The sequence below is a fragment of the Leptodactylus fuscus genome, chromosome 6 (assembly GCF_031893055.1).
Source record: "Leptodactylus fuscus isolate aLepFus1 chromosome 6, aLepFus1.hap2, whole genome shotgun sequence".
Classification (NCBI taxonomy): Eukaryota; Metazoa; Chordata; class Amphibia; order Anura; family Leptodactylidae; genus Leptodactylus; species Leptodactylus fuscus.
In genome coordinates, this window is record NC_134270.1 from 130020765 (window position 1) to 130044578 (window position 23814).

The 23814-nt window shown below is 41.2% G+C and overlaps 1 protein-coding gene across 1 annotated transcript in view; it reads left to right on the forward strand.

Moving 5' to 3' along the window:
* KCNH4 (potassium voltage-gated channel subfamily H member 4) overlaps positions 1–23814 on the forward strand; it is a 134568-nt gene that overhangs the window by 86706 nt on the left and 24048 nt on the right. Inside the window, exons 2-5 of the mRNA XM_075278256.1 lie at positions 14882–15115; positions 15228–15359; positions 15452–15579; positions 19090–19333. Of these exons, the coding sequence (XP_075134357.1) occupies positions 14882–15115; positions 15228–15359; positions 15452–15579; positions 19090–19333 (738 nt within the window). The remainder of the gene's footprint in view (positions 1–14881; positions 15116–15227; positions 15360–15451; positions 15580–19089; positions 19334–23814) is intronic.

A 23814-nucleotide genomic window follows, 5' to 3' on the forward strand; every position in this document is an offset into this window, starting at 1 on the left:
CCGCCCTGCAATTTTTTCGGCAAAGTGGGCTTGGGATTCGCATGAATCCCATCCACTTTGCAAATACTGTAAAACGCAGTGATTTACTGTGGTGTTTCCGCTGCGGCCAAATCGTGGTGTTTCCGGCCAGTGGGACCCCAGCCTCACACTTGGTTTCTGGAGAGGATTTTGAGGCAGTCCTTTGCTGTCAGTGGAAGGTAGTCACGGATGCTTGTAAGGGTATGTTCACACGGTGGAATTTGCATTCCGTGTGTGACCATTACATGCGGCTAGCACCGGCATCCCGTCGCGGCATTAGACCCAGATTAGACCCAAATGAATGGGCCTAATCGGGAGGGAGCTTCGCACTGCGGACCCCGTGGCTGATTCAGTCACGGAATCTGCGGCAAGAAGGGTCATCTAGGTTCTTTTTTTTTCCGCCACTAGCATAAAAATCCACTGCCAAAACACTGTGTGTGAACTGACCCTAAGGACTAGTTCACACGGGGGCAATAAGGCGGATTTTGACAGCGGATTTTGCCTCAAAATCCGCCTCTATACAATGGTGGTCTATGGAGACCGCTAGCATTCGTTTTTCCGCTAGCAGTTTTTTGCTGCTAGTGGAAAAAAGAAGTGACATGACCTTTCTTCAGGCGGATTCCACCTGAGGAAAACAATAGAAGTGAATGGGAAGCAAAAAACGTGGCACATTTTTTTTTTTTACAAAAAAAGCATCACGTTTTTGGAGCGTTTTTTGCAAGAAAAAAAGTGACCAAAAAACACAACAAATTTTTTTACGGTCCATTCACTTTAGGGGAGGGGAAAACCGCTTGACGTTTTCTGAAGCAGTTTTTACCAAAAACTGCTCCAGAAAACGCTCCAAAAAATGTGTCAAGGTCCAAAAACCACTTCCTAATTAGGAAGCGTTTTTTTTCCGGACCAAATTAAGCCACACGTAATTTACGTGTGAACTAGCCCTAGCGTTCTAGATTGGTTTCCACAGCAGAATCACTGCCGGAACTTCAGCACATGGTCACAGTCTGATCACCCCATTATATGAGGCTGATAACACATAAACTTGCGTCTTAGCCTCTGCTTTCATCACAAAGCATACACAGATCTATCGGATAAGTATTCGGTCAGTATATCAGACTTTCTAAAATCATTTGCAAAATGCAAATGTGGCATGGTGAGAAGTTTGGTAAAATTGTCTATAACCACTACCATTTACATTGGAAATTGGTAGAACTTAGGCCTTATTCACACAGCAGTGCAAATTGATTATGCAATCGCCATTGTAAAGTCATTGAGTGTGAATGAGACTATTAATGTGTCTGTTTTTTTGTTTTTTTTACGTATATAAAAAACAGTCAGTTAAAAAAGACAGACATGCTCTATCTTTTTCTGTTTTGACAGACACACGGACCCAATAGAAATGAAAGGATCTGTTTTTAGTGGATATGAAATGAATTGATGTCACGGCCGTTTTTCACGGATGTTAGATCTGTGAAAAATGGCCCTGTCATGTGAATAAGGTCTTAGTGCTGGCAAATTGTGCTGTTTCCAAATGAGAGCTGCAGGGGTCAGATTTATTCAGTTCTTACTAATGTATCCAAGAACAAAAACAATACTTAGTAATGGGAAATGGAGTTTGTGAAGGCTATATTACAGTACTGGAAATAGATGTTACATGACAGATCCTTAAAGGCTATGGGCAACCGTTATATTACTTATATTGGCTGTCACTCAGTCCTTAAGGGGCATATCAACTAAGTTGTCAAAGGGAACCTGGCGCATGGATTTTAGCTGTTAACCCCCTACCAGGTTGTAGAGCTGTTAAAATTGTTTAAAGGCATGATTGTATGTAATAAAGGTGCTGTGCTATTATACAGCAACTCCTTCTATTCCATATACAAATTATTCCATCTAGTCATTTAGGCCAGACGGATGCCAAGACCAGTCACACAGTTTTCACTGTTAGGGTAAGTTCACACGGATATTTTTGGTCAGGATTTTGAGGCCTTATCCGCCTCAAAATCCTGACCAAAAAGACGGCTCCCATTGAAATCAATGGGAGCCGCTTAGGTCTTTTTTCTAGAAGAAGCGAGATGCTCATTCTTCAGGCCGTTTCACTTCGCGTTTTGTGCTGATGACACACCCTCCTCCAGACTAGGCCAATTCATTGGGCCTAATCTGGAGCGGAGTGCGCGACTGGATGCTGGTGCAGTGAACTGGCTTTCAGTCGCAGCTACCCGGCTTTTTGTTCCAGGCCAAAAATCTCCATGTGAACTTAACCTAATACTTCTCCACCTATGTATTATTTCTGCCCACTAATCCATACAACAGGTAGATCCTCCATATATACGAGGTTCATATGGTGCTGCATTGAATTTTAGGTGGACAGATACATAGAATATATGTCATTGACACTTTACTACTTTAGTTTATTTTACTATTTATTGTAAGTATCCGCGTTCCGTATTCATTTTTGGCCTGCTAGACGATGGAATAGCTCCAGTATGATCTGTAAACACATTGCAGTGCATCTGGCAGAGGGCTGGTTAATGGCATAACTGGGCACCGGCAGGGTATAACCTCCAGGGACGCCATATGTTCGCCTACTGCTTCTTACAGCCAATTGAGCTCTCATCGTACAGTATTAAATATGACCTTACAGTTTATCACTAAGACCTGTCATACCGCTGCCAGATGAAAGGGATTTATTAAACAGGCACAACAGAGACATCCCAGTGCGCTCCAATGAGTCTGACATTCGGATATGTAAGTGAGTGCATTAGAATGTTTAGAAAAGTTTCACATTTTGCAGAAAATTTCTATAACTACATGATTGTACCCTGTTATTTCAAGTTTTTTAAAGGGCCCCAGAGCCTTTTTCCATACTTATAGGACATGAATAATATGTTTCCGGGCACTGAAAGATATAGAAATGGTAACAGCTATAGAGATGCAGCACTATAGTGCCACCACTATACGGTGAATAGCGGTCAGATCCCTCCGATCAGATACTGATGACCTATAATGTGGACAGTTCATTAGTGTGAAAAACTATGACCAGGCACTTTTTTAGGTTTTTTCATACATGCGGTTTTGAGGGCTATAAAAATTTTTTAATTCGGGTTATTCAAATAATTTTTGCGTTTTTTCCGCACACACAGGGCTTTATTTTAATTATATTTTTGCATGATTTTTTCTTCTTTTTTTTTTAATATCAGGGAAAATGTAAATTAAAAAACAGGGGAAACGTCTCCCTTTTTTCCCATGTTTGACTTTTTGTATTGTCAGGGTCTGGGGTTGCTAGGTGGGGTGGCATAGACACACAAGTCCAGGTCCTTTAGTCCAAAACAAAGGTAGAGTTTTATTTTCACTCAAAAAAGTATTTCAGCAACAAAAGGAAACAATACGAAAATAAATCCCTGCCCGGCTAGGCTCTAACTAAACATAGAATAGGTTACCTCACCTAGAATAACAGAAATCAAAAACCAGTAGAATCATTCAGGACACAGTTCCAAAAATATGACCTCTCTGTTGGCTCTCCAGCCAAACTCTGCCAAAGTGTTGCTGCTGGAGCTGGCTTCTTAAGCTTCCTTGACGAGGAGACTCTCTGCAGCTTAGTCGTTGCCGGAATATCCCCAAAGTGTGGACTGGAGGGGGGTGGAATGACAGGTCCCACTACCAATTCTACCTGTCATTCCTAAAAATCCAGCCCAATACTGAGCATTTACCAAAATGCTCAGCAGACGAAAGTTGTCTGCTGAGAACAGACATTCCTTCTGGAGTTTTCTCATCTCACCCACCTGAGTAGTTTGGGTGAGATGTACACCCCCTCCATTACCTGACCAGCCATCGGCTTACAGTATGTAGTTACAGCCAGCTCCCCCAATTTTTCAGCTGAGTAGCACTGCAAGGACATACAGGTATGTACATCCAGAAGTATAAAGTTGATGGGCAGTCCGGAACGGGGTCATTTATTTATTTTATCATTCTACAGTCCTATGAAAAAGTTTGGGCACCCCTATTAATCTTAATCATTTTTAGTTCTAAATATTTTGGTGTTTGCAGCAGCCATTTCAGTTTGATATATCTAATAACTGATGGACACAGTAATATTTCAGGATTGAAATGAGGTTTATTGTACTAACAGAAAATGTGCAATATGCATTAAACCAAAATTTGACCAGTGCAAAAGTATGGGCACCTCAACAGAAAAGTGACATTAATATTTAGTAGATCCTCCTTTTGCAAAGATAACAGCCTCTAGTCGCTTCCTGTAGCTTTTAATCAGTTCCTGGATCCTGGATAAAGGTATTTTGGACAAACAATTCAAGTTCAGTTAAGTTAGATGGTCGCCGAGCATGGACAGCCCGCTTCAAATCATCCCACAGATGTTCAATGATATTCAGGTCTGGGGACTGGGATGGCCATTCCAGAACATTGTAATTGTTCCTCTGCATGAATGCCTGAGTTGATTTGGAGCAGTGTTTTGGATCATTGTCTTGCTGAAATATCCATCCCCGGCATAACTTCAACTTCGTCACTGATTCTTGAACATTATTCTCAAGAATCTGCTGATACTGAGTGGAATCCATGCGACCCTCAACTTTAACAAGATTCCCGATGCCGGCATTGGCCACACAGCCCCAAAGCATGATGGAACCTCCACCAAATTTTACAGTGAGTAGCAAGTGTTTTTCTTGGAATGCTGTTTCTTTTTGGACGCCATGCATAACGCCTTTTTTTATAACCAAACAACTCAATCTTTGTTTCCAAAATGAAGTTGGCTTCTCCAAATGTGCTTTTGCATACCTCAGGCAACTCTATTTGTGGCGTACGTGCAGAAACGGCTTCTTTCTCATCACTCTCCCATACAGCTTCTATTTGTGCAAAGTGCGCTGTATTGCTGACTGATGCACAGTGACGCCATCTGCAGCAAGATGATGCTGCAGCTCTTTGGAGGTGGTCTGTGGATTGTCCTTGACTGTTCTCACCATTCTTCTTCTCTGCCTTTCTGATATTTTTCTTGGCCTGCCACTTCTGGGCTTAACAAGAACTGTCCCTGTGGTCTTCCATTTCCTTACTATGTTCCTCACAGTGGAAACTGACAGGTTAAATCTCTGAGACAACGTTTTGTATCCTTCCCCTGAACAACTATGTTGAACAATCTTTGTTTTCAGATCATTTGAGAGCGGGCTGTCCATGTTCGGCGACCATCTAACTTAACTGAACTTGAATTGTTTTGTAGAAAGAAATGGTCCAAAATACCTTCATCCAGGATCCAGGAACTGATTAAAAGCTACAGGAAGCGACTAGAGGCTGTTATCTCTGCAAAAGGAGGATGTACTAAATATTAATGTCACTTTTCTGTTGAGGTGCCCATATTTTTGCACCGGTCAAATTTTGGTTTAATGCATATTGCGCATTTTCTGTTAGTACAATAAACCTCATTTCAATCCTGAAATATTACTGTGTCCATCAGTTATTAGATATATCAAACTGAAATGCCTGTTGCAAACACCAAAATATTTAGAACTAAAAATGATTAAGATTAATAGGGGTGCCCAAACTTTTTCATAGGACTGTAAATGATACATTACATCCTATAGGACCAAGCAGCTCATACAGTACCTGGCCCCTGGTGGATCATGTTGGGCCAGAACGGGAGCTGCATCATGGCTGCTCCCCTAGCTGTGTACACAGCGATCAGGAAGGCAGGGATAGTAATAAGCCATTCCTTTCATCCCTATAGGAGGTCGGCTGTTGTAACAGTCAGGGCCCTGCTTCCGCAGATACACATTTTTGTGCAGCTGTTTAACTCGTACAGGTTCACATACAGGTTCATCCTTCCAGGATTAAGAATGGACATATAAAGTAAACGAGTGGTCCAGAAAAAGTTAATCTAAGGTTCCCACGATGGCAATTACATAACATAATGGTCCCGCAGTGACTGCTTAACAGCTTACAGATGAAAAAAAAGCAATAATCACCTAGCCCAGGGGTAGGCAACCTTCGGTACTCCAGCTGTTGTAAAACTACAAATCCCAGCTTGCATACTGTTGTTCTTGGAACTGCTATGGAAGTGAATGGAGTATGTTGGGAGTTGTAGTTTCACAACATCTGGAGTGCCGAAGGTTGCTGACCCCTGACCCCATTCGTAAGGAGCTGTCTATAAGCTCCATCAATAGTGCTGCATCCAGCATGTCACTCATTGAGATGTAGGGCTGATGGATTTGTGCTCTACCACTGTATACAATACCTGCATTCTGAGGATGTATATAGAATTAAAATCAGGATCCAATGCCCAGAACAGCAGGACAGCACCAAAGATGCAGGACTGTCCCACTAGATCTGCTATAGCTGAAGGGACCCTCCTACCATGGTGCCCCATGCAGGTGCACTGTTTGCCCTGTGGTTAATATGGTCCTACATGGCCACCAGAGCAGCAGTCGATTTTTGTTATTGACCTTCTAATTGTGTAAGCGCCTGTGCCGGTGCGAAACGGCTGTTGCCCACGCCTTGCATGTCATTCCTCCCTCCCGATTTGTTTTCTCTTCATTGTCTAATAAAGGATAAAGTTTTTAAGAAAACTCTTCAAGTGGGTGAGTGCCCTCCATTCTTCTTTTTCTCTTTTGCATATTTCATTTGTTTTCATCTGGGATGAAGAGCACCACCCTGGAAGACATTCATGACCGCATCCATATGCCGCATATAACCGCAGAGCGTGTATTAGCAGTTGAATTTAAGTGATACTGCCACTTTAATCTGGACTTTCTGATATATATACATATACTGTATATACTAGCCTCTGCCCGCAACTTCGTCTGTGTGTTGTTGGCAATGATAATCCACCTATATTCAGCAAATTGCTGACTTCGATGGTTCACCTGCTCCAGTTGGAATTGCAAGGTTTTTAGGACTTTTATTAAATAGATATAATACCATGGAAAATGAAAATCAACATCATTAAAAATTCTTAAAGAATATGTTTAAAATGTGATTTTAACAATAAGTAATTTTCTGATAATATACCGCATTTATTTTAAAAGAATAAAACCCACACAAAATCTTCCAGGCAGAAAATGCCATATATGAGGTACCACCAACATGGCACTAACATTTTGATGTAGTGACAAAACTATTCAAAGTGTCACTTCTTCTATGTAATATTCCATAGAACATTCTAATTGGAATTGTCCTCTAGGCTTACTGTGCACTGTAAGGCTCATTTACTAGTCGCAGTATTTGCCATCTTGCAGTACATTGATTTTTGCTGAGACGGTTCTTTTTGTTGGCCTAGCATTTGTCCCATTGCTGGAGAAGTGGCCCCGTGGGGGTTATTAGTTGAATAGAGAATAGCTAGTACAGTATGTAGCCAGAAAGTACTGAATACTTCTACATCATCTCTAATATGTCTTCAGTAACCCTTCTCAAACTGATCCACATTCGATTACCCTTTCTTATTGTTTCATCACTGTTAGTGCCTATACTCTTTTTCTCTTAGGACTACATTAGATTCTGTCCATATATTTAAAAGTTTTGACAACACTAAATTTTCCCATACACATTAGATTTTAGATGGCTGACAATCGTTTCTACATAAACCTACAAACATTCGCCATACTGCCAACCATCAAATAACGTTTAAGACAACCAAAGTAGGTTGTGTTGGATTTTTCTTCCATCTGTCGGCTGTAATAGTCTGTGTATGGTCTAAAATGACAGATCTCTGGGCAATTTGTGTATTGTCATCATGCCGTCCTACTACTAACATACACAAAGTGTACCTACTTTCCTGTTTTCATCAATTCAATAGCACTGACCAACTCTCATCTGTTTAAGTGTAACTAAACTTTTGGACAACTTTTGATTTTCCAGCAGTATTTGTATCATTAATAAATTTTGTAATATACTTTATTAACAAATGTTGTCTCCTTTCTGTGAAATCCTGCATATCTCTATTTTTTTCCAATCTTCTCCAGCGGTGCTCTACTTCTCAATGTATATGGTATATATAGCTGTATATAAATATCCCAATGCCAATTGTGTGTTCAACCAGTGATATCTCTGGAAATTATACAGGAAGAACTGTACTATTGTATAATGATCAGATGAGACTCTCCTCTTTCATATGACACCACAAGCAAGCTTCTACGATTGATCTCCCAAGATATAGCCATTAGAAGTGACCTTCTCCCACCCTCATTTTCTCTTCACTTCACACAGCCCCTGCACCATACTCAATGAGAAGCAAGAGAAAGAGTGAAAAAAATGCAGGATTTCACAGAAAGGAGCCCAAAAGTATATTACTAAATTTATTAATGACACAAATGCTTCCCGAAAAAGTTGTCTGAAAGTTTAGTTACCCTTTAAATTTCCACGTTTTGGGTAGCCACATGTTTGTCAGATTTATTTGTATATTGGAAACAGTCGGAGAAATCTGGATTTTCTGATAAGGAATATTCGAAGTTATTGGACTTCTTATTACTAAGATGCTCCATAGTCTGTAATATCTGAACCACATAGTTTGTTTTTTTTTTGTATCCGGAGGATTCTGGAATATCAGATGTTTGATGTTATTATAACAGATATAGGATTAGAAATGTACAATGGTTGTAATTGGCTTAGAGTTGGTGTTAACTGTATAAAGATGACAAATCTTCAGTTTTAGACTTGGCTCCAGACAGTTTGCACCTTTTAAAGAAATGATGGCTATTCTGTAAGCTATTACTACATATCTAATAATATATCTCACTACCACTAGATAAGTGTGAAGGCTGCAGTACTGGATTCAGAAATATGTTCACACTTTTATCTATGTGTTACCTTATGATCTTAATTTAGCAAAAAACTGATAAAATGAATAGTATATTATACAGTGTTGGCAAAAAGTATTGGCACCCCTGCAATTCTGTAAGATAATACTCATTTTCTTCCAGAAAATGATTGCAATCACAAATTCTTTGGTATTATTATCTTCATTTAATTTGTCTTCAATGGAAAACCACAAAAAGAATTGTCAAAAAGCCAAATTGGATACAATTCCACACCAAACATAAAAAAGGGGGTGGACAAAAGTATTGGCACTGTTTGAAAAATCATGTGATGCTTCTCTAATTTGTGTAATTAATAGCACCTGTTACTTACATGAGGCACCTAACAGGTGGTGGCAATAACTAAATCACACTTGCAGCCAGTTGAAATGGATTAAAGTTGACTCAACCTCTGTCTTGTATTCTTGTGTGTACCACATTGAGCATGGAGAAAAGAAAGAAGACCAAAGAACTGTCTGAGGACTTGAGAAGCAAAATTGTGAGGAAGCATGAGCAATCTCAAGGCTACAAGTCCATCTCCAAAGACCTGAATGTTCCTGTGTCTACTGTACGCAGTGTCATCAAGAAGTTTAAAGCCCATGGCACTGTGGCTAACCTCCCTAGATGTGGACGGAAAAGAAAAATTGAGGAGAGATTTCAACACAAGATTGTGCGAATGGTGGATAAAGCACCTTGAGTAACATCCAAACAAGTTCAAGCTGCCCTGCAGTCTGAGGGTACAACAGTGTCAGCCCGTACTATCCATCAGCGTCTGAATGAAAAGGGACTGTATGGTAGGAGACCCAGGAAGACCCCACTTCTTACCCAGAGACATAAAAAAGCCAGGCTGGAGTTTGCCCAAACTTACCTGAGAAAGCCAAAAATGTTTTGGAAGAATAATCTCTGGTCAGATGAGACAAAAGTAGAGCTTTTTGGGAAAAGGCATCAACATAGTGTTTACAGGGGAAAAAAAAGAGACCTTCAAAGAAAAGAACACAGTCCCTACAGTCAAACATGGCGGAGGTTCCCTGATGTTTTGGGGTTGCTTTGCTGCCTCTAGCACTGGACTGCTTGACCGTGTGCATGGCATTATGAAGTCTGAAGACTACCAGCACATTGTGCAGCATAATGTAGGGCCCAGTGTGACAAAGCTGGGTCTCCATCAGAGGTCATGGGTCTTCCAGCAGGACAATGACCCAAAACACACTTCAGGTCAGCACTAGATAATGGTGGTGAGAGAAAGCACTGGAGACTTGTAAAGTGGCAGCAATGAGTCCAGACCTGAATCCCATAGAACACCTGTGGGGGAGAGATCTCTTGATGGCAGTTTGGAGAAGGCCCCCTTCACATCTCAGGGACCTGGAGCAGTTTGCCAAAGAAGAATGGTCTAAAATTCCAGCAGAGCCTTGTAAGAAACTCATTGCTGGTTACCGGAAGTGGTTGTTCGCAGTTATTTTGTCTAAAGGTTGTACCAAGTATTAGGGTCCATTCACACGGAGTAATGTGCCGCGTGACCTGGCACGTATACGGCGTGTGAGATTTTGAGCGCCGTAAAAGCTCCCACTGATTTCAATGGGAGCCTGGATCGTATACGCCGCGTTATTTTGCGGCTGTGATTTTGCGGGCGCAGAATCGCGGTCGCAAAATAACGCCGCGTATACGATCCAGGCTCCCATTGAAATCAATGGGAGCTTTTACAGCGCTCAAAATCTCACACGCCGTATAAGTGCCAGGTCACGCGGCACATTACTCCGTGTGAATGGACCCTTAGGCTGAGGGTGCCAATACTTTTGTCCGGCCCATTTCTGCAATTTTGTGGAAAATGATCACTGATTTGACTTTTTTTCATTCTCTTTTGTGTTTTTTCATTGCAAGCAAAATAAATGAAGATATTAATACCAAAGAGTTTGCACTTGGAAGAAAATGAGTATTATCTAACAGAATTGCAGGGGTGCCAATACTTTTGGCCAACAATGTGACCTGTGGGACACAAATGAAGGTTTAGAAGCTTCACTGCTATTTCCAAGTGGGCTGCTTAGTTAAAGGGATTTTCCAAGCTTACAGATTGATCACCTAACGCTATTATACGTCATCAATCCAAGATTGGGAGTCCAACACCAGTGCTGTGCATTGTATAGCGCCTGTGCCTGTTTCTGCAGCACAGCCCCATACACTTGAATGGAGCTGAGCTGTTCACAGGCTATGTCACTAATGAAAGTGATGTCACATGGCCTGTGAAGTGGAAGTGATGCTTCAGGAGGGCTGCTTTTGCTTCAAAAAGCTGATTGGGGGTCCCGGGTATTGACCTTCCACTGATGACCTATGTCAAGGATAGGTCATCAATAATAAAACCCTGGAAAATCCTTCTAAGGCTAAGGCCCCATGGGCCGGAAACAATGCCACGTTTAGGTGCTGCGGGAACAACCGTGGCAGGAAGGCATTGCGGTTCTTCCTGCAGCACTTTGAAGAGAAAGTTCACAGAGTTTTCCTCCGCAGACTTTTTCTTACCATTATATCTATGGGAATGCTGTAGGCATTTCCGTAGATATAACCGACATGCTGTGATTTCCAAAACCGCACCGGTTTTGGAAATCGCAGCATGTCCTCACTTTGCAAAGTGGGTATGGAATTCGCATTAATCACATCCACTTTGCCTCTACTGTACAATGCCACAATTTTTCCCCCCGGCCTTACACTCAGCTCTGGAAAAGTCATTGTGGGATACATGAATGTAACTAACATGGCAACAAATACATATTCTTTTATATAAAAAGGAGAAACGTTCATGTAGCATCTAGTACCTTTATTGGAAGGTAGCTCTCTAGTAGTCAGTGACTTTCAAGAGTTCTTGTGATGTGTCTTGAAATAAAAGACACACTAGAAAATCTTTTCCGAAAGGAAAGACATCCACTTGCAGACAGACGTTTCAGTGCTGTAGCTTCTTGTCAGTGCAGAGCATGGTACTGGTTGTGTAGGTGAAGGTGAAGGTGGCCTCTGCAAAGGCAATCTCCTGATGGAGGCCTAGTACCCCTCCTGACACATGACAATGGCCTCTCACCTAGCCTGCCAGTACCAACCAGGTCAGACCCTGACTTATAGGGAGCTACCTTCCAATAGCTGGCACATGAGGCATAGTTTCCTTTTTTTTTATCAAGGAAAATTTACTTAGATTCCATAGATTTCATAACATGAATGACCTGTAAAGCCCTGTATACCTTCAAAGGTGGCTGACAAAGGCCGTCTCTACAAGAAGGAATAGTATACCTCCTGCCTTACATCATAACAAGCATAGAAACTACTATAGGGCCCAGCAGGTTAGAGGGCCAAACTCCACTATAATGAAAGCATCAGAGATGAAGATTGTAGGGGCAAGAAAGAAAGAAAAAGAAGCGACTACAATGTTCTACATGGAGACGCTGTAAAATATATCTACAGCATATCTGAAAAAAGTCACAGGGAAATCTGCACGTTAAATATACATCATGCAGGCTGAAAACAGCTAAGCAAAAATAAAATAAAATGCTATAATCATCATAAATTCCTGGTTCTCCAAGATCTCCATATTTCTCGCCTCCAGTTAGTTTTGGTGCCTGAAATGCTACTTAGCTTCTGTACAGTCAAGTGGGAGGTGTCAAGCAGGATCAGGCAAGGGGGTGTGAGTCAGAACTCCAATCAGAGGTGGACAGTGGCAGAACTCATAGTGGCACCCCTTGCCTGCTCCTGCCTGACACCGCCCACCTGACAGTGGCCTATGAGGCACCAAAACTAACTGCACTTATTGCTCAGTAATAGCAAGGGCAAGACAAAAACTATTACAAACTCAGACCCCATCCCTATTTTCTTAATATGTTCTGTTCTAAGCATATGCATTTCCACTAGTGTAGAAAGAATAGGATCAGTCCACTTTTATCATATAGTTGGTTCAGTTACAATTGATATAAGATTACAGTAATATTATTAATATTATGTAACAACCCTCATGTTAAACATATGACTACTACATAAGGGTTAATATCTATTGTGATCGATCCTGTCTTTAGATATCTCAAGAGGTTAAATTAGCCTCTGGTTCATCCGACGCCTATCGCCATGTTTCTAAAAATGCATCAAATAGCATCACAGTAAAAATGTTGTTATGGTAACTTTAATCATGAAAGCTTGTGAGGTTAAGAGGGGATGCGGCTGAATCAGAAAACTTCTTCCTTTAATTTATACAAGTAGCTGGCACAGCGTGGGCAGTGTTAGCCTCCCATGCACACCTGACAATTTCCAGTATGGTGCAATGGTTAGGTAATTTTTGGGCCAAATCAGAACAGACAGGGTTAATGTCCTACTCATCACTGTTGTGCACTATGATCGTACCCCATCATATATAACACTCTACATACCTGCATAACTATACCTTGTTGAATGAACACTTTTCCAACGCCACATTGCTCTTCTTGCAACTCAGCTATTGGGTCGTACTGAGAGTGTCTCGCTTGTCTTGGGGTTCTCTGGAGAACCTAATAGACTTATTTTTATTTAATGCCTTTGTAGTCTTTTGCTATAGTCAATCATGTCTCCTGACCATAATTCTACCGTAAAGGAATATAATCCGTGTTTGATGATAAACCATTCATGGTGAGTCCAGCTTCTGTGACCACCAGCTGGAATCTGATGTGACCCAGGCAGTAAGTGTTCAATGCCCTCGCACCGAGCAGTACCAAAATGTATTATGGACAAGTATATTTTCGTAAAGCTAGATGTAACTCTTTAGTAGCTGTTGGCTGACTCCATCTTAGGCTAAGGCCTACATTGCCGAAACACAGCTTTTTTTCTTGCAGATTTTGTTGTGGTTTTTTTGAGCCAAAGCCAGGAGTGGATTAAGCAAAAGGTAGAAATATAAGAACTTCCTACATATCCCCCATTCCTTTGGTAACCACTTTTGGCTTTGGTTAAAAAAAAAACCCACAACAAAATCTGCAACAAAAAAGCTGCATTTCTGCAACGTGGGGCCTTAGCCTTAGGCTAAGGCCCCAAGGGCCGGAACTGCCGCGCTAACGCGCTGTGGGAACAACCGCGGCGTGAACGCATTGTGGTTCTTCCCGCTGCACTTTGAAAAGAAAGTTCACAGAGTTTTCCTCCGCGGACTTTCTGTTACAATTATATCTATGGGAAAGCCGCCGGTGTTTCTGTAGATATGATTGACATGCTGCAATTTTCAAAACTGCAACGGTTTTGGAAATCGCAGCATGTCCACGCTGCAATTTTTTTCCGAAAAGTGGGCATGGGATTACAAGTACTGTACAATGCCGCGATTTTTCCTGTGGCATTTCCACCACGGCCAAATCCCCTGTGGGGCCCCGGCCTTAAAAGGGATTTCAAGGCTATTTTCTTTTAAATTAAGCTGGTAGAAGTGAAAAGAATATTAAAAAACATACTCATCTCTTCTCTGTGCTCCGATGTCTCTCAGTGTGCTCTGGTCTTGCAGCTCTGTTGTTTTCTTTTGGTGGAAGTCCTTGCCACATGTGGACGCTGTGGTCACGTGGTGGCTGAGGCCAATCTGTGGCCTCACCAAAAAGGAAAGGGGAAGTCAGCTGGCAAGGACTTCCTTAAAAGATGACAACTGAGCAGTGGAGCCAGACCATGCTCCCCCAGGCAATCTTTCCTTAAACTACATCTGTTGTCAGCACGCCCCCAAAATATATAAGATAATCAGACAGTCCCACTGAAATTGGCAGGCTCGGCTGACTTTGCTCTTATGTGTGGGGGCCTTAAATATAATTACTAGTCCATTTATTATAGTGTACATAGAAAAAAGTATTGATCTAAGCAAACTGAGTAGCCACAAAAATGTGGGCATCTCCCTAGGGAAATATCTTAATTCCAAAACCATAGACCATGTATGATATAGCATTATCTGAGGACCATAACCAGCTCCAAGGTGAAAAGAGCATTATCAAACCTACTGTTGGCAATAGACCTGTGTTTGGTTTTCGCGCTTCCATTAATCACATAAGAGTTTATAGCATGGATGTAAAATTCCCTTAAATAGAAGATAAATTTCCTAATTTATCACTTACTTCCTTTTACAGACAGCAACTTTCTACTGGCAAATGCCCAAGTCCAGCATGGTTTCCCTATTGTCTACTGCTCCGATGGCTTCTGTGATCTCACTGGTTTTGCTCGCACAGAGGTCATGCAAAAGAACTGTAGTTGCCGATTCCTATATGGGGTGGAGACCAGTGACACCGTCCTTCAGGGTATTGGAAGTGCTCTGGATGAGAAGCAGGAGTACCAGGCTGAGGTGTGCTTCTACAAAAAAGATGGTGAGCTCATAGTCTCCCCGCTTCATTATATCTACTTCTATCTACTATCTAGAGAGGTTTTGTTCATGTCCATCAGAGTTTTTGACCTCTCCAGTATCTTCTTTATAAACAGGTGATCTCTTCTGGTGTCTCTTGGACATTGTGCCCATCAAAAATGAAAAAGGTGAGGTGGTCCTGTTTCTTTTTTCATTTAAGGATGTCACAGAGCACAGGATGAGAGCCCCACATGGTGAGAAGAAGGATGGTGAGTACAATGGCTAAGAAGGTCATTTCTAGACAGCAGCCTCTTTGCCTTTCTTGTATATACTGAATGCAATTTTGTACCTTTTTTGACAGACAAACAGAAGAACCGTCGCCCTGGTGCTTCACATTTCAGCTCAGCCAGAAGGCAGAGTCGGACCATGCTTTGCCATTTAACAGGTCAAGTCTCTGGACGAAACAAAAATGATATAAAACTAAACAATGTAAGTGCAAATATCGTACACAGGGCAAAGGTTAGTGTAACTAGATTCACAAGTTTGACAACCAATTAGGGATAATGAGAAGTAAATCTTAAGGCCGGTGCTAAAAACATAATTATAATACGGGACAGTAGATGACTATGATGCTTGGAGTCCAGGTCCTTGCTCAATGTTCAGTCCAAGAAAAACGGCCAACCTATGATCCACATATTTCGCCATCTGCATTCACTAGTGTGACGCAGGCCTAAAGCTCTTAGGGTCTCGACACTCACAAAAGAAAAGTTGACTAAACCCAATGGTCCTTTGTTCCTTGGTGGAACATGTACATTTTTTTTGGTCATTTTCACACATGGCATTTTTAATGCAGGCAAAGACCATACACTGCAGAAACAAGGCAGAAAAAAACCACAGTGTTGTATAGTAATAACAAAGTGAATGAGAGTTTTTGTAATCTCATCCCTATGTTGTAGAAATGCTGTGTTTTCAACAATGTGTTTTTAAAAAAAAAAAAAAAAAAAAAGCCAAAAAAACCTGTGAAATATGCCAGCTGTTTTTTTAGCTGCTTTTCCATAGTGTGGCCTTAGCCTGTTGAGGATTTATCCAGTCATTTTGGTATTGTGTCTTGCCAGTATTGGCCCAACTCTCAGTTTGTAGTTTTGGTGCAGTCTCTCCTCGTTTGGGTTTTGTTTCCATTTTTGGATCTTATATTTTATCTTTATAGAAGTTACAGGGTTTGCCCCAGCAAAGACTGCATACAGGGGATACTATTGCTTGTGCCATCATTTTGAGGGTCAGGACAAATCCATCCATGTGCCCTATTCAGATATATGTACCAGTATATCGTAGAGGAGGTCCATCTGCTAAAGAACCCCTTCCTTGAGATACAAAGGGCAGTCAGTGGGCACAAGACCACCATGTATTACATTTCTTTTAAATGGTTGCTGTGTAATAATGGTTAACAACAGAGGGTTCCGGAAGGGATAACAGCAACCACATGTAACTTCCTGCCATAGAGTTGATAGCCGCAGCTCTTTGGAGAATCCATTTCTTCACTTTAAGAGAAAAAGGATTGCAGCATATGTCAGGTCTATAATGTCCCCCAAAGTAATAATCGTGCAGTGTAGGAACCTATTATTAGGAACAGAAACATACAAATGAAGCAAAGCAAAGATAATCACCTTTGTATTCATATGCAAATAAGCCCGTAAGTGCACTGGAGGTGGAGCCTGATTTATCACATTTGGCTACAGACAGCCGTGATGTGGACATGTCTAAAAATGTCAATAATAGCTAAAGTGATGCTGCCGAGGCGAGACGGAACATCTGTGACTGTCTATAGGCAACTTTAGTAAATCACGCCCCACCCCTGGTGCACTTGTGGGCTGATTTGGTAATATCTCTGTTCCTATTAAAGGCCCTACACTACAGTATTATCAGTATTATTGGTAGGGGAGTCATTTTGTACCTGATGGACTCCCTTAAACTAGAGAGGCCTAGAAGGAAGCAATGGATGATCACGTTGTACGATGGAGACCTGCCATTGTCTCACATGGGCTGTTGCTGTGCAATTCAAGGTAATGTTTTACTGTAGAGAAGATGAGAAGAAACCGTCATGTTCCCATGACTTTCCCATTTTAATTACAAACCAGCACAATTGATTACTTTTACATAATATTTTATGTAATTACAGTCAATGTGAGTTTGCAATTTGACTTCCTTTTGTTGAATACATATGGATCTACTTGTTAATCCTCAGATGCCCCATGAATGCCATCTAGAGTAAAGCAGTGAAGCTGGCACACTGTGCCGGATAGATATAGACTTTTTAGCTAACAGATGTTGCTTTGCTAAATAACCTTCGTCAGATCCTATCAGTCTCTCCATTAACCTCTGTTCTCTAATCTGGTCCCACCAGTCTGCTTTGATAAGGCTGTTCTATACCAGAATTCGGGGCTTTTGTAACAGTCAGATGTATCTACTGCAAAAAAAAAAAGTGAAAAGTCAGACCTGGCCTAATCAGATTAGAACAGAAAGTGTAACAGATAAGCAGGATTATGTTACTCAATGCGCAGGATCAAAGGCGCAATTTCATTGGTCTCAGGAGGTATTCAGATCACACCATGCTGACAATGTGACAGCGAAATGGTGAATTGGAAGCTATAGAACTCCTAATGGTGACAGAATGGAGATAGTCAGTGACACGCACTGACCTGCATCCGCTGGATGCGACAAGACACAACATCACGCCAACCGTCCAATAAACTGCTCCTTTTATCATCCTGATGGATCTTAAATTTGTTAGACTGCCTGTCTATTCAGTATATATATATATATATATATATATATATATATATACACTGTATATACATATGTAGCAGAGCTAACTTATTATTTACCCCTTGTGTGATTGCGATCTGATTAATCCAGTAAAGCTATATTCACATGATGGCATATTCACATAAAAAACGGCAAATTGATCTCTTTTTTTAATGGTTGTTTCGCTTTTGTTTTCTAGTTGCCGACTATCATCTGTTTTGCATTCATTTTTAAAAGACTGTTAAAAAAAAATAAAAACAGAAGAATTTCATTACTCGTTCTTTTTTGACCAAACCCACTGATCAATATTTTTGAATGGTTGCAACTCAGGCCCGGTTCATATCAGCGCTCCATGCTGCTTGCAGTACTTTTCTCTCTACATGTTTCATGTGGACACCGAGCGGAAGCCACACGGACCCCATTGTTGTGTATAGGGGCCGCATGTTTTCCCTAGTAACTGCTTTTGAATACATATAGGTTTCCATTCGGGAAGTCCCCAAGTGGACTCCCCGAACAGAAACCCGAACACTGATGTGAACCGGGCCTCAGACATCAATCTGCTTTACATCCGTTAAAAAAACATCTATTAATTTCTATTGGGTACATATGTTCTTCAAAATTCTGTGTGTATGGACAATGCACATGGAGTCTCAGTAGCTTTGCGGTGTGGAGCAGTGGGCACTTTACGTGCTGCCATATGGCAGCATATTAAAGAGATATTCTGCCTTAAAAGCAATGGTTCTAGATAAGAAAACTTCCATAGCACACTGACCACTGTATGAACTTTGAGGCATATGGAGGTACAGTAAGGCCTCAATCACTTTTGTAGGTGTTATGTTATGGCTCTATGCAATTCACCTTAACCATATGTAATAATATGGGACATGGAATTCCACCACAGTTTCCAGGTCCCAGGTCACCCATTTTTTTGTGAATATAACCCACCACAGTTTCTAGGTCCCAGGTCACCCATTTTTTGTGAATATAACCCACCACAGTTTCCAGGTCCCAGGTCACCCATTTTTTTGTACATGTAACTACTATAACTACAACTCCCCACATAATGTTGTTGTTCGACTGATACTACAATGACTTGAGAAGACTTCCATTTTAGCCACACAATGATGTAAACCTTGTCGTAGCCTGAATAATAACTACAAAGCAGTTCCTCATTTTCTCTCTTTCTTCTGTTTCCAGAACCTTTTAGATAACAAGCCTTCCCTCCCCGAATACAAAGTAGCATCTGTCCAGAAACCTCGCTTCATCCTTCTTCATTACAGCATCTTCAAAGCCCTCTGGGACTGGCTTATCCTTTTAGCCACCTTTTACGTGGCTGTCACCGTCCCTTACAATGTCTGCTTCACAGGCCACGATGACAGTGTCTCTGCCGCCCGAAGCACTATAGTCAGTGACATTGCTGTGGAAATGTTATTTATTTTAGGTAAGCGTATGAGACCACACAAGACATCCTGTCAGGTATACCCGTGCAGAAATTGAATATATATTTGTAGGTATACAACTGCTACAATACCCAACAAAGAAGGTCAGGAGGGACTGATAATGCATTGTGGTAATGTCTGCGCCCATTTAATTATGACAGGGACATTTACCATAGCACATATGCCTATATTTGTTGGAATGAAATAATTTTTTTTATTTTTATTTTTTTTTATGTTATTTTCATTTTTATTTTTTACTTTTCTATTTATTTATTTTACATCGTGCACCCATAAGGTCATAATCGATCTTTGAGGAACATGTTTGGTGAAAGGAGGATCTTGCACCAAATGTGCAACTCAATATCATCCCACTACACCAGTTTTCTGGTGTTGAAGGAATGATTTATCTGCCACATTGTCATGTGTAGACAGGAAGTCAGTTTCTCAAATTATTCCTATGAAACTCACATAGGAATGAATAGGCTCTCATAGAAATGACTACCGTATATAAATTGACTTCCTGTCCACATATAAGATGATGTGTCAATTATAGCATGTGATTGCTGGGCACAAATTACTCAGCTGGGAGTTCTCCTTTAAGTACTTTGCATTTGAAAAGTCGATGTAAGCTTCTACACTAATCCAGTAGTCTCTACCATAGTGTATATGAATGGCTAGTAAAGAGTCTTCTGGGAGATGAATAACCTATCATTCCTAAGAAAAGCCCATGTCATGTGGATGTCAAATAACGCTCATTTGTTGGATGATAACTGGCACAGGCCTACTCAGTCTAAAAAATGAGTGCCCATCAATGATTATTATTATTATTATTGTTTATTTATATAGCACCATTAATTCCATGGTGCTTTACATTTGGGGGTTACATACAATACACAAAATATACCTAGCACAGTGGGGCAGAGGGCCCTGCCCGCGAGGGCTTACAATCTATGAACAATGATAAACATGGCGATCCACATTAGTTTGCATTGGCCTTTAAGGAGAACCTTTCACCACTCCCAACAACTTTAGTTCTATCGTTATAATAGACACTGCTCAGTGCAGTTGGAATTTTTTGCCTACCCTCCACAGTTCCCAAATCAATAAGTGCAGGGTTTTTTTTTTTTTGCAGCCTGATATACTAATTCGCCATCTAGTGTCAAGAGGGTGGTCTTAGGAAGGGGTAAGCAAGGGGGTGTGATTCTGACCTCAGTCCAATCAAGGGCAGATCAGAGAGCTCTGAATTATGCCCCATTGTCTGCTCCTGTCTGAGACCACCAACTTGATAGCCTAATTATCATTTCAGGCACCAAAACGAACTGCACTATTTACTTGGAAATTGTGGGGCTACAGAAAAAACTCCACCTGTATCAGAATCATTAGAGCAGCACCTACTAAGAATTGTTAGAGGTTTGCCACATGTAAACAGGCAAGGCCTTGTTCACATCTGCATTGGTAATCCGTTTGGGGGAGTCCGCATGGGGATCCCCCCCGAATGGACTACCGAACGCATTTGCAAGCAGTGTGCAGTGAAAGCAGATGGAGCCCATAGACTATAAGGGGGTCCATGTGCTTGCCACGAGATCTCTGCAGGTAACATGTGGAGAGAAAAGTACTTCAAAATCTACTTTCCTCTCCATGAATCGTGCATAGAACTCGTGGCAAGTACGCGGACCCCATTATAGTCTATGGGGTCCATGTGCTTTCATTGTACACCACTTATAGGGCACAATGTGTAAAAAAAAAAAAAAAAAAGAATTAGCACACACATGCACTAAAACAAAACAATATTTTCCCAGATATTAATAAAAAAAAAGTATGTGTTCTAAGGCTAAGGCCCCTCCATATAGAAATGCAGAGTTTTGGGCTGCTGAGGAAAAAAACTCTGCGTTAAAAAAAATTGCAGAAAACTCAGCATGTTAATTTTAGTTGTGTAATCTTTTTTTCCTTATATATTTAATAAGGGAAGAAAGAAAATTAAATGTGCATTGCCTGACATGTGGGTGGGGCTTGTTGAAAAGGGGATGGAGCTTAATATGCAAAACTGTGCGCTTGGAAAATTCTGGATAATGCGCCAATGTTAGACTAGACAATCTAAAATATGCCAGATTATAAATTTGAATTAGACACTTTTGGAAAATCTGACACAGTGTAAAATTGTCTAGTCTAGTCTAAATTTACACTGTCTAAGGCTGGGGCCCCATGGGATTGAAATGCCACGATTTGCCCATGGCGGAAACGCAGTGGTAAAAATTGCGGCGTTTTACAGTAAGGGTAAAGTGGATGGCATTCTAGCAAATCCCATGCCCAATTTGACGTAAAAACCACGGTGTGGACACACTGCGATTTCTATGCTGCGATTTCCAGTTTTGGAAATCGCAGCATGTCAACTGTACCTATAGAAACGCTGGCAGTTTCCCCATAGGTATAATTGTAACAGAAAGTCTGTGGAGAAAAACTCTATAAACTTTCTGTCTAAAGCGCTGTGGGAAGAAACGCAATGCATTGCTCCCGTGGTTTTTCCTGCAGCACTTTTTTGCTGCTGGACGCCATGTGGGGCCCTAGCCTCAAGCTAGCTATACACATTAGATATTAGACTGCCGAAGTGGCAGATTCTAAACTGTCGGCTGTTGGTCAGTCATACATAAACCTACGACAGTTTATCCCATACAGTCAACCATCAACTATAGAAAATCTGTTGTGTTGGATTTTCTCTGCTGTCTGCCTGTTGTGTATGGGCTAGACTAACAGACCTGTGGGCGATTTTTGCATTGCGGGCATGTGTTTGTACTACTAATGCACTCACAAAGTGTCCGTCATTTCCTCTATCCATTACTTCATTAGCATTGAATGACTTTCATCTGTTATATGTGTATAATCTGTATTACATGTGTACTATCTATTATATGTGTATAATCTGTATTATATGTGTATTATCTGCTATATATGTATTGTAAGCCGATGGCCGGCAAAATAATGGAGGGGGAAAGAGAGAAAGTCCAGGAATGACTTGTTCTCAGCAGACAGCTTTTGTCTGCTGAGCATTTTATTACAAGCTCAGTATTGGGCTGGATTTTTTAGGAATGGCAGGTAGGATTGGCAGTGGGACCTGTCATTCCACACCCCTCCAGTCCACACATTGTGGATGTTTCTGCAGCGTGTCAGCTGCTGTGGATTGTGCTCATCAGTGAGGTTTAAAAGGTCCGCTCCAGCAGCAAGACTTTGGACAGAGCTGGGCTGCAGGGCCAACTGGAAGGTCACACTGTGGGAGCTGTGTCTTGTACCATTCAATTTTGCTATTAAATCTGCTATTATAGGTGAGGTAACCTATTTATGTGTGTAGTCAGAGCCTAGCCAGGCAGGTATTTATTTTGTATTGTTTTTTCTTTCTTTTTGGTTGCTGCACTGTTTCTTGTGGAGTAAAAATATAACTCTACCTTTTTGGACTAAAAATCTGGACTTATGTGTCTATGCCACCCCACCTAGCAACCTCAGACCATGACAGTATAAACAGGGCTGCCTACAAATACAACTGTACGTAAATCCAGCAATTGATCTGGCAATGATGAGCAACAATTATTCCTGCCCTGCTTGGTTGGCACATGTAAAAGGTTCCCAATTCTTTAGCCAGGTGCACAGAAGGATCTTGCCATTTTGTACTACGTATACACTTTCAAGGACAGGCTTTGAGGAGATACACCCTCATTAGGTTAATGTAGTGATGAATTACACAGATGAGGCTGAATGTAGAAACAAATCTAATCAAGATCTAACGAATCTCAGTCACAAGTTAATTAACACAGAAATTCCTTCCAATTATAAGGACATTGAGAGAAGAACTATGCTTGTGTAGCGACATGAACGAATGTAATACTTACAAAAGGGATTTTTAATTTCGTACACTGTCAGTAATATTATTTAATTCATGCAATACGACAAGTGCACCTAAGGCTCGGTTCACATCTACAGTCAGTATTCCATTCGGGAAGTCCACATGGGGACCCCCAAACAGAATACCGAACGCATTGGCAAGCCGTGAGCAGTGAAAGCACATACCGTAGACTATAAAGGGACCCGTTTACTTTCTGCGCAGTGTCCGCACGAGTCATGCAGAGAGGAAAGTAGTTCATGAAGTACTTGTGCTTTCATAAGCTCACTCCTTGTCAATGCGTTAGATATTCCATTCGGTGGTCCCCATGCGGACCTCCTGAATGGAATATTGAACATAGAGGTGAACGAGGCCTAATTCTGAAGCCCCATTTTGCAGAATAGCTGCTTTTTTTTGTTGCAGACTTGCTGAATTTGAGCCAAACCCAGGGGTGGCTACAAAAGGAATTGAAAATATAAAGGATGCTCTTATACTTTTCAATTCTGCTCAATCCACTTTGACACTGGGTGGATTTTCTAAATCTGTCTATGATTTAGAAATGACAAATTTACTCCAGGTTCACATCTGCTCTTGGGTTTCTGTTTTTCGGGTCTG